At 37.6% G+C, this 12,775-nt stretch overlaps 1 protein-coding gene across 1 annotated transcript; it reads left to right on the top strand.

The window, feature by feature from the left end:
- Positions 1–6,226: 6,226 nt before the first annotated feature.
- Positions 6,227–11,403, top strand: LOC121369695. The gene is made up of 5 exons (XM_041494749.1): positions 6,227–6,297; positions 7,328–7,355; positions 8,371–8,452; positions 9,230–9,476; positions 11,067–11,403. Exons 1-5 carry the CDS (start codon positions 6,227–6,229, stop codon positions 11,401–11,403), a joined length of 765 nt encoding a protein of 254 aa, XP_041350683.1.
- The last annotated feature ends 1,372 nt before the right edge of the window (positions 11,404–12,775 follow it).

Genomic DNA, 12,775 nt, shown 5'->3' with positions numbered 1-12,775 from the left:
CTCTCTCTCTCTCTCTCTCTCTCTCTCTCTCTCTCTCTCTCTCTCTCTCTCTCTCTCTCTCTCTCTCTCTCTCTAATGCACGTTCTTCTCTTTCGTACTCAAGTTTTTTAAAAGCTATTTGTTGTTCCACACTTAAGTCATTTATCTCTATCTCTGGAACAATCTCACTGTCTTCCATAACAGGCCTATCACCAAAAACTTCCTCGATAATAATTGTCTTTATATCACCTAAGGTTTTAGCTGATGTTAAATCAATTTCTCGCTCACCCGCGATTTCAACTAATTCGGCCTTACGTGCTTGCATAATCTCCACTACACTGAGCGTAGGCCTATCCAGCAAATTCTTATCCATGTTTCGATATGACGCACTTATTATTAATTAATTTTCTAGTGAACAACGTTGCTACTTCTAGTAAATTTGTAAAAATAATTTATAAAGCCCCCATTTACAAACAATACTTTTTTAAATATGCATGTCCCGTTTCATATCCGGGACGAGCGCCCCAATTTTCACTCCTGTCACGGGGATCCTACAATACCCGTAACCGAATGAAACACGATTATCGAAATATCTCTCCTAACTGTATATCTATTAGATCTCTCTGTAACGGACAGTTATACCCGCGTGTGGCTCGTCTAGGTATGATCAGAGATAAGATCGTATATAAAGTATATATAATATAGCACGTTTAGTTCACTAGAAAACACAACAAAAACACAATACACTTTGGAATCTGTATTAACCTACGCTGACAAATGTACTGCCGCAGTAGTTAATTAACAACAACAAATAATAACAACCCAGAACTGATCACTTAATTAGTTAATCTCTAGGTGTCTAGTTTACACAATATTCTAATCACTTCACCGTGACACAACACCCACACGTGTGATAATTGAGAAACGCTTCCAGGGGAACTTAATTAATAAAGGAATTACAACTCTATTCCTAACTGGTTAATTTTTAATTAACCCTTACTACTCATTCAGTACGTGTGATAATTGAGAAACGCTTCCAGGGGAACTTAATTAATAAAGGAATTACAACTCTATTCCTAACTGGTTAATTTTTAATTAACCCTTACTACTCATTCAGTACGTGTGATAATTGAGAAACGCTGCCAGGGGAACTTAATAAATAAAGGAATTACAACTCTATTCCTAACTGGTTAATTTTTAATTAACCCTTAACTACTCATGCAGTAACCTTGTAACACAGAATTAATACTGGTACCTATCACAATAAAGACAATAACCTACAGTTTACCTAGGTCCTCTAGGATGACTGGCTAAGCTTTAATAATTATTTAGACAGTGAGCCTACAGTTTACTGCGTCAGATGACCGGCAGCACCGTCTAAATAATATTGGTATATTACAGTATTAAAATATTTAAAGTCACATCAATTACATCAAGGTTATACACAGAGCAGAAAAATATATTTACCACGCCCGGACTGAACTTATATATTTCGTTCAGTGGACGACGTCCGTTTCCCCTGCAGCCTTCCTATGTTTCTCCCTGATATCTCTAAAACCCTAGCTATTTATCATGAAAGCCGAATATCGCCTGGGGGTACATCGCTTCACCGAATATCTACAAGTGATATTTTCACAGCGACCAAGACGGCATCTCTTTCTTAGAAGCCTAGACTGGTCGTCGCCTAGTTCGCCAGCAATACCCCGAACGTACGAACTAGCGGAGGTATTACATAACTACTGGCCACATGGCCTCCGCACCTGCTCTGGGTGTGTATTAGAACAGCTCGACCACCGTCGCTCTGCGGAGGTATTACGTAACAAAGTGCCCACCTGGACTTAAGTGCATATTGGGACTGCACACGGCCCTCTAAACAATTAATATCGCCACAGGCGAAAAGAAAGTAAGAGCATGTTCCGTTACAATTACATAAGATTAACGTGGCTTTAAGGGAGGAATGTGGAATCAACATATCCATATCAACTTTACGAAGAACACTCCATGACCTCGATTTTAAATACCAACATATGTCTACAACCGGAAAAGTGATTTTTGATGACGCCAATATATCAGACAGGAGACTGTCCTATCTCCATGAAATATCCAGTTTACGAGAACAGGGTATTTAATAGTGTATTAAGATGAGACCTGGCTGAATGTCAACCACACAACATCCCACCACTGGACAGATATCCACCCGGGCACAATTACCGCCAATCACCTGCCGAAATCAGACGCTGCTGATCGAGTTCCTAAACTCTGTTCGGTGACTGGGAAGGGAAAAAGACTTATTATTTGTCATGCTGGCTGTGATAAATATGGATTGATAGATGGCTGTGAATTGATCTTTGAGGCTAAAAAAACAGACGGAGACTATCATGGTGAGATGAATCATGACAATTTCATCAAATGGTTTGAAGAACAACTTATGCCTTCTCTACCAGAACCTTCTGTTATCGTCATGGATAACGCAAGCTACCACAACAAATTAACTGAGATTACACGATGTCCTGCACTAAACGCTAAAAAGGAAGAAATTCAGTCGTGGCTACGAAACAAAAATATACCTTTTGAGAGTGACATGACAAAGCCAGTTCTTTATGAACTTGTGAAAAGTAACAAATGTGCACATCAATTTGTTACTGATGATATTGCTGAACGCCATGGGCACTTGTGTCTAAGACATTCTGAACTCAATCCGATAGAACTGATCTGGAGTCAAGTCCAAGGGCACATAGCTCGTCATGATGATGGTAAAATGACCACGGTGCGGAGAGAACTTGCACATGCATTGAACTCTGTTACACCTACACACTTTTCTGACGCAGTTAAACATGTAATAAAGATCGAAGAAGATTTTAGAAAACAAAATAGTTTTATAAGAAATAAAACACCCCCTGTGATAGACCCCCTTAACGAAGATAGTGATGAAGAAATGAGTTCGTCGACTGATTACGTTATTTCTCCATACCCATCAGGAGTATTACTTTAATGTATGCATGAACTCTTTAACACCAAAAACTATTTATTTCCATAGTATTCACTATCAAACAACCTAACAACCTATAAACTAATCGACTAGAAATGCATATAGACTACACATACATACGAGAGAAATGTTTATTTAACGACACACTCAACGCATTTGATATACGTTTATGTGGCGTCAGACAAAACGGTTAAGGAGCATTATGACAGTGAGAAAGAAACTCGCTACCGCCACATGGGCCACTGTTTCCGATAAGCAATAAGGGACGTTTTATATGCACCATCCCATAGACAGGATAGCACATACCACAGCCTTTATACATCAGTTGTGGTGCACAGGCTGGAACTAGACACAATCCAATGGGTCCACCATGTGAGATCGATCAGTCAACCTACCATGAGCGAACGCTTTACCTCTGAGCTATGTCCCGCTCCATATACAAAAGAAGCCTTAAGTGGGGTTGGGGTTGTGCAGCGGGTCACACCACCAATCGCATGCATACCATATTCTTCTTCTCTCTCTCTCTCTCCCTATAACCATATAACCATAGATTAAAATATGTTGAGTGCGTCGTTACATAAATGACGTCTCTCTCTCTCTCTCTCTCTCTCTCTCTCTCTCTCTCTCTCTCTCTCTCTCTCTCTCTCTCTCTCTCTCTCTCTCTCTCTCTCTCTCTCTCTCTCTCTTCAGCGCGCGCGCTTGTGTATTCCACAATATAATTATAATATTTGATACATATTTTTTTTTCAAACTGAGGTTTTGTCACTTGAACTCCCCACCTGAATCCGCGCCATCTTCATGTTTACAGATATTTTCTTAAATATAGGTCATACTACGATTTGTGCGGATAGGACGATAGAACCGAACATTAGTTTGAAACGCACTATAGAATGATGCTTTTGATATGCAAATGACCTGAGTTATTTATAGGAGAAATAACGTGCATTCAAAAGACACAGAGATTTTTAAAAAGTGGAATTAAGTCAACTTCGTGCATTTTATATGATGATTTGTATATAACACCTGTCGGGGTTTGGGTTTGTTTTCATGTAAATGCAAAGAAAACAAATATCGAATAGATAAATAAACGTAACATTTGCAAAAAAACTTTGGGTCTAAATAATTGAACAGGATAATAGTATTTAAATGCTTTTCACGTTTCGGCATGCCTCAAGAATTACATTCTGACCCAGGGAGCTAATTTTGAAAGTAAATTGTTTCAGGAAATGTGTAAACTGCTTGAAATTAGAAAAACGCGTACAACAGCTTATCATCCACAGTCAGACGGTATGATTGAACGTTTTAATAGAACCCTAATAAAAATGCTAAGTGCTTATGTACAATCAGACCAGCTGGATTGGGACTTACACCTACCTTTGGTAACAATGGCATACAGGACTAGTACACATGAAACGACAGGTTTCACCCCTAATAAAATGATGTTGGGCACTGAAATTAATGTATCTCTGACCCTTCTGACGGAGAACTTGCTTAAAGAAACTCATATCTCCTTTAATTATGTTGATCAATTAGAGAATAAGCTCAATGATGTCTTTGAATTAGCTCGGAAACATACTGGGTTCAATCAGAAAAGGCAGAAAGTCCTATATGACCGAAAAGTTAAGGGTCAAACTTTAGAAGTAAAGGATATGGTATGGTTATATACTCCAAAAAAAAGAAAGGACTATCGCCAAAACTACAAACATTTTGGACTGGGCCCTATCAGATTTTATGCAAGTTGTCAGAGGTCAATTATGTCATCTCCAAAGTAGGAAGTAGAGTGAAACAAGTCGTTCATTTTAATAGATTAAAACCTTACCATGTACATGAAGATACAAGGCCTTTAGAATCTGATAATGATGTACAGCATATCTTAGAGGACACACTGATATTTAATGCTGATGAGGAAATGTTTGATTCAGAACCTCCATTTATGTCTGATGATATAGTAGATCAGATTTTCTATGGAGCTGTAGATCCAAATGATACTGATAGGAATAGTCCCCTAAGTAGTGTTGAAACCAGGCGGAAACGTAGTTGTCCTGATTGGATGAGATCTGGGGAGTACGATTTAACATAGCATTTTGTTTTCCACAGTATTTCTTGTTAAGTAAGCTAATATATGGTTAAGCATTTTTTTTTTTTTTTGTGTATTGTAAGTGTTTTCTATAACCATGTAAAATTCTCCACATGCATTTTTTTTTAAAGTTGGTTTATGGTGGTTCTAGATCTGAGACGTGATTTTAAAGACTCTGTTTCCATCCAGCTCATGCATACTCAGCAGTATAAAACGGCATGGTAATTCCTAGTGATTGTGAAGAAATATATAGCGATATTTTCTGAGGTTGGAGAAATCATGAATTGCTATACGTCATGAACAGTTTCCGGAACTGGGATTCCGTACTTGAATAAACATGAATATAATAGTTCCTGGATTGGGACTTCATTATGAACTATTTCCAGATTGGGATTTCTTTATAGAATAATCATAATGAAGAATTCACAACTGGATATCATAATAGACTGTTTCCGGATCAATTTATTCCTCAGTTGAACAGATTATAAAACCATTCGTGGATCACTAAATAATCATGAACTATTTCCGGAATCTCGTTGGTTTCCTGTGGGGGTGACTGTGGTGCTGTGCAGTATTTGAACTTAACCTCTGGAAATGTATCGCTGTTGGATGTTGAAGAAGTATATGGAATATTGGACTGAATGAACTATTCTATTATATGTGAATCATCACGTCTAATATGGTGATTGAATGAACTATTATATGCGAATCGTCCTGTCTAATACGGTGATTGAATGAACTATTATATGCGAATCACCAAGTAATATAGTGATTGTGTTAATATGGACTGTTGTGTTGATCACCTAGTATAAAATGGTGATTGAATTAACTATTCTATTGTTTGTGAATCGCCACGTTTAATATGGTGATTGAAGGATGTGTTACCTGCTAATTACTTAACTGTCACCTGCTGATTTATCAACTTGAACTGTATCCTGAATATTATCTACATGTATGAACTGGGTGGTTATTGGCCACATGTGTGATTCTTCTACAAGGACTGAACCATAAAAACCGAAAATATGTACTGTATGTTGGAGAGTTTGTTTTTGCATAACAGTAGTTTTATAACTGCATTGTATTTTCTTAACCTTTTGGGGGATTATTCAGTAATAAAGTAGTGTATGGACAACCCTAATAATTTCTTTTTATTTATTTCTTCTTGCAGAATATTAAGAAAGATGGCTCAGGTCACTGGAAAGGTTGCTATGCTTGGCCATTCCTTCGTCAATCAATTACATAGCCACTCTCGGTTGGCTCGAGGTGGGACAAATCTTGGGATAAGGGGGGTAGAAGTTAGATACTATGGAAGGGGAGGGGGTCAAGTGGGGACTCTGAACAAGCTAGTGGATAGGATGATGGGGGGGGGGTTTCGGCCAAAGGTGGTAGTATTCCAGGTGGGTGGTAATGATTTGGATAGTTTGGGGTGGGACCAGGGGCCGTTTTTCAGTCAGTTAGAGGGGGTCATCAGTAGGTTGTGGGGGTGGGGGGGGGGGTAGAAAGGATTGTCATTATGAAAGTCTTTCCGCGGCTCCGGTTCAGACATGTGACATTGGTAGAATATTCTGCTAGGCGTTCATGCCTGATCTTGGAGTTGGTTAAGAGGTTTTCTGAGGGGAGGGTTACTTTCGTAAATCGAAAGAAATTACAAGCTAAAAGGTATTTGTCTGTGGGGTGCATCTGGGGCCAATGGGGATGAGCAAATACTGTCATGAGATCAAGTGGGTTGTTATCAGACAGTTAAGGCTAGTTTAGGGGGGACCAGGGAGAGGTATGTTGATATTTTAGTTTTTGTCTCTCCTATTCGGTAGTTATTCCAGAGTAAACTGGATCTCTGTGTATATAAATGATTTTTTTTTTTTTTTTTTTGGGGGGGGGGGGGGGGGGGGGGGGCTATTGTAATGTGCATTTGTGATGGTAATGACTCACTGAGTGTATGTAAGGGGTGGGATTACCACTCTATGGTTAAGTGCCGTAGGTGATATACTGTATTTTAACCATGGAGGAGCATTTATTGTTCAAAATTTGCATAATTTATTACCCATCTTAAGTTATACATGTACAGAGTTTTGGGGTATTCTGGAATGCTAAAGGAACTTAATGAATATCATATTTATATCAGGTATGTCCTAGACTCCTACAGTTTTAGTAGATAAGCATGTGCATGTTACATGGTTTCTTAACGTATTTGGGTGTTTTACTCGAAGCGCAAGTCATTGTATTGTTACTTTGGGTTTTTTTTATATGTTATGTTTAATCATTGTTATGTTTTCTTTTGTCAGGTTACCATTTAATCTGATTGAGGTCGAGGTAACCGTATTGGAACTACAAATCCAAAAGATGTGTGTGTGTGTGTGTGTGTGTGTGTGTGTGTGTGTGTGTGTGTGTGTGTGTGTGTGTGTGTGTGTGTGTGTGTGTGTGTGTATGGGATATGCTGTTTGGAAGCAAACCCTAAATTAATGGTAACCTCTTAAAATATGATGATCTCTCCGGTGCTTACAATTCTAGATGTAGTAAATTCCGCGCTATGATGGCATAGCTAGGCGATGTAGTGGAAGGGTATGTAGCGTTCCTGGTTTTCAGTCTGTCTATCTTTTCATATTTTCCTTGGTTATTATATTCAGTTAAGATTCTGATTATATCTCTTACTAATTACATTAACAGCATGATCTAACTCTACTCACTTATGAATATCAGGAACATAATTTTCTCATTGCTACGAGGGATAATACAATAAGTGTCGTGCAACCGTTTTAAATGTTGTCGGCGGAATAAATTAAACCTGATTAAATTAGGATCTCGTTGATTTTATTAAGCGGTCTTCGTCATTGTCGATGGTTTGTAACCCCATTCCGAATAAGTGAGTCCTAATTATATGGATTAATGACTACTTTAATAGGGCGTTTTGGTTAAAAATAGTTTTGAAGTGGGCTGTCCAACGTATATGATTTAACGGAGTTCGTGTACACCGGCATGGATGGTGTAATATCTTCAAGTTAAATACAATTAGCTACTCCCTCGGTTGTACAACAAAGTTTCCCAAGATCACGTGTTAATTCATTCTTGTAGTAATTGTTTTACGTCTGTGTCGTGTCATGTTGTGCTGTTTCCAGAATATATATATTTGTCAAGTGTAAGGGTTATTTTTTGTATGTCTATCTGTGGAAGATGTTACAAATTGGCGACGAAGATGGGATTTTGTGCACTGAAATTAATTTTTGACTTTCTTCGACTAACTTGAAGTGCGACATTTTTTTTCTTTTGAGCGTGGTTGGTGCTGAAACTTATGAATTGATGCATAACTTGTGTGTTCCGGAACTTCCAGGTGATCAATGAAGATACGTTTCGGTTGTTGAAAATTAATTCTCCATTGAGAAAATCCAAAGCTATATTACGTACTTTCACAGGTGAGAAAATTATTCCACTGGGAGTGATTGATGTTTCTGTTCAATATCAGAATCAGAAAAAAACATTGCCATTATTGGTAGTTGCTCACGGTCCAAACTTGATGGGTAGGAACTGGTTGCACGAGATTCGTTTGAATTGGGAAAAAATTTAAAACAAATTTGGCATAAATAAAGTTTCATCAACAGATCATACTGCACTGAATGAACTTCTTCAGAAATATGATAATTTGTTTAAAGATGAACTTGGTGCACTGACAGGGAAAAAGGCTACAATTTACCTAAAGGAAGGTGTCACACCAGTGTTTATGAAAAGTCGTCCAGTTCCGTATGTACTACGTGAGGGAATTGAAGTTGAATTGGAGCGATTAGAAGCTCAAGGGACTATCAAACCGGTTGAATTTTCAGATTGGGCTACACCAATTGTTCCAATTGTGAAATCTGATTCTACGGTAAGAATTTGTGGTGACTGTAAGATGACAATTAACAAGGCTTGTAAAGTGGATTTTTATCCAATACCAAAGGTGGATGATCTTTATGCTAAGTTAGGCGGAGGACAGAAATACACTGAACTTGATTTGAGTCATGTTTCTGAACAACTAGTACTGGATGATGTTTCAAGTGAATATGTAACAATAAATACGCATAGGGGACTCTATCGTTATCAGCGTCTTCCATATGGAGTTTCATCATCTCCAGGAATTTTTCAACGTACCATGGAATGTTTATTTCAATACATACCAAATGTTGTGGCATACTTGGACAATTTGATAATAACAGGTTCAAATGATGATGAACATTTGGAAAAATTATCTAAAGTTTTGGAGAAATTTTCACAGTCTGGTTTACGTTTAAAAAGAAGCAAATGTCAGTTCATGACAGAGAAAATGATGGTACTTGGACATGTAATCAGTGAACAAGGTATTCAACCATGTGACGCCAAAGTTAAAGCTGTTTATCATGCTCCTGTGCCTACAAACATTACAGAGTTAAAAGCCTACCTTGGTTTAGTCAACTACTATCACAGGTATCTTCCAAACTTGTCATCTATGTTAGCTCCGCTATATTATTTGCTGAAGTAAAATACGGTGTGGAGGTGGTCGTCAAAACAACAACAAGCGTTTGATTCATCTAAACGTTTGCTATGTTCAGATACTTTATTGGTACATTATGATCTAGAGAAAAAATTGATTTTATCATGCGGCGCTTCTCCTTACGGAGTTGGTGCAGTTTTGTCTCATGTGATGGAAAACGGTGATGAGAGACCAATTGGATACGCTTCAAGAACACTTGCTCCTACTGAAAAGAACTATTCACAGCTAAACAAAGAAGGATTAGCAATGATATTTGGAGTTAAGAAATTTTATCAATATCTGTATGGCAGAAGTTTTAAGATCACAACTGATCATAAGCCTTTGCTTGGTCTTCTTGGTGAGAACAAGGGTATACCATCTATGGCATCTGCACGTCTACAGCGTTAGGCTTTGACATTAGCAGCATAGGACTATCATTTAGAATACAAAAGTGGCAAAGAAAATGAAAATAGTGATGCACTTAGCAGATTACCGTTACCTTCTTTTCCAGAGACAGTTTCTTTGCCAGGGGAGGTAATTCTCATGTTGGAACGTTTGGAATCAACACCACTTGATGCTAAACAAATAAAAATGTGGACACGTTCTGATCCAGTTTTGTCCAAAGTGTTGCTATATACCCAGAAAGGGTGGCCAAACATGTGTACACACGATGAATTGCAATCGTATTTCAGACGTAAAGATGAAATTAGTACACAAGATGGATGTTTGCTTTGGGGATCAAGAATAATTGTTCCACCTCAAGGACGAGAGAGAGTACTGAAAGAACTTCATACAACTGATCCTAGAATGACTAAAATGAAAGGATTGGCTAGAAGCTTGATTTGGTGGCCAAAAATGGATCAAGAAATTGAAGAGACAGTAAGAGTGTCATACTTGTCAGTTAAATCAAAAATCTCCTCCTAAATCTCCACTTCATCCATGGGAGTGGCCAGAACGACCATGGTCAAGAATTCATGTGGATCATGCAGGACCATTTCACAATCAAATGTGGCTCATAATTGTGGATGCTCATTCTAAATGGTTGGACATATATCCTGTAGCATCTACAAGTTCTCAAACTACAATGGACATTTCATTTAGTAATCATGGATTGCCAGAAGTCATTGTGAGTGATAATGGTACGTCATTCACAAGTATGGAATTCAAAGGATTTTGTGAAGGAAATGGAATTCAACATATCACATCCGCTCCTTGCCATCCAGCATCTAACGGTTTGGCTGAGAGGGCAGTACAGACTTTTAAAACAAGTTTTAATAAAATGAAGGAAGGAAGTTTTAAAACGAAATTGGCTCGTTTTTTGCTAAGCTATCGGAATGCTCCACAAGGTACAACTGGACAACCACCTGCTCAACGTTTGATGGGTCGACAGCTTCGCAGTCACTTAGATTTGTTACATCCAAATTTATCACAGAAAGTACAACGGAGACAACAGTATCAAAAGAAAACACATGATCAACACATGATCAACATTCTCGTGTTCGAAATTTCGGAATCGGTGAACATGTATATATTCCAAATTTCAGGGGGAAACCCGAATGGGTATCAGGTGTTATTGTGGAAAAATCTGGACCAGTATCATCTCGTGTCAGGTTAGATCATGATAATCGTATCATCCGTCGTCATCAAGATCATGTGAGGTGTCGAACAGATCACGATGATAATCAGATTCCGAGTTGTGTTTCTGAACGGGTTCAAGAAATGATACCTGAAGTACCAATACAGTCATCTATTCCTTTGATTGAGACTGAAGGGGACAAAGTTTCCAATGATGTTATTGAAACTGCATCTTCATCAGAAGCTATACCAATTTCTGTTCCAGTATCTCAGAATCCGGTAGCTGGCACTCCTGATGTGCAATAGAGACGTTATCCTGTTCGTGAAAGGCGTCTACCAACACATCTCAAAGATTTTGTTAAACAGTGTAAATGAAATGACCTGTGTGAAAAAGGGCATAATAATCCCTTGGTCAGTTGCAAGGAGCACGTAGTTCCTCATTATAGTGGTGGTTAATGTTTTCTGTAAATGCGTTATTAATGTTTAGAACATGTTCATAGTTAACAGGAAACAAGAACATTTGTTTTGAACATTGAACATTCTGATTTACAAGATAAATATAATTAACAGTTCACTTTAAATTTTATGAACATTGAAGTATAACATGGACAATAATTTGTAATGTGTATTTTGTCTAATTCACAGTAACAGTGAACTGGAAGGGAGGAATGTAATATCTTCAAGTTAAATACAATTAGCTACTCCCTCGGTTGTACAACAAAGTCTCCCGAGATTCATTCTTGTAGTGATTGTTTTACGTCTGTGTCGTGTCATGTTGTGCTGTTGCCAGAATATATATATTTGTCAAGTGTAAGGGTTATTTTTGTATGTCTATCTGTGGAAGATGTTACAAATGGGTAATCGTGTAAGGTGTAGAGCCTAATTATTTGATGTGTGCAGTCCTGCAGATGTAAATTTAATTCCGCGAATATTCTCTTTGTCGGGATTATCCACGACACATTCATACACATCCATAAATATAAATATTTATTTGTATGGATATGTGGGTGTAAATTTATTTATTTAGTGGTAGTCCATTCATATATGGATTCTTAGAGGACTATCATACATATTTGTTGTGTGTTTGTACTCCCTCGAATAAATGTGTAATCTGTTTATTTGTTAGTTTGGGTTTTCTGTGCTAGCCAAGTCGGTCTCTGATTTATAGTAAGTTCAGCCTTCTAGAGAATTATTAATAGAATCTTAGTACCAGCAAAAGTCTACAACCGAAAGGGGTAGCCGAACCCGTCGTCCCCAGATTGGGACCCGAAAAGTCAATTTCATTACAATATGACTGTCGAATGATTAATACTGAACCGTTTATCATGAACTACATAAGGTGTTAAATGAGTATCACTTCGAGTATACGGTTAACTGTAAAGTTATCATTATCTTATGACTGTCGAAAGATTAATACTGATGTGTTCAATGGTTAACAAAAACAGCTGAATAATAAACAAAACAATTGATTAAATATGAGCGCTTAAGAGTTGGATCATTAAAATGAAACACTTGAATGATTAACACTAAATGTTCTGAGAGAAAGAAATAATGTAACACTTAGTATTGTAGATCACATGTCAGTCACTATTACCGTAGTAATGTCTGTATAAATATAAATATGTAATAGTGGACTAAATGTCAGTAATGTCTGTATAAAGTATTACTATGTAATTGT

The sequence above is a fragment of the Gigantopelta aegis genome, chromosome 1 (assembly GCF_016097555.1).
Source record: "Gigantopelta aegis isolate Gae_Host chromosome 1, Gae_host_genome, whole genome shotgun sequence".
NCBI classification, from domain to species: Eukaryota; Metazoa; Mollusca; class Gastropoda; order Neomphalida; family Peltospiridae; genus Gigantopelta; species Gigantopelta aegis.
This window is presented reverse-complemented; position numbering and strand designations above follow the sequence as displayed.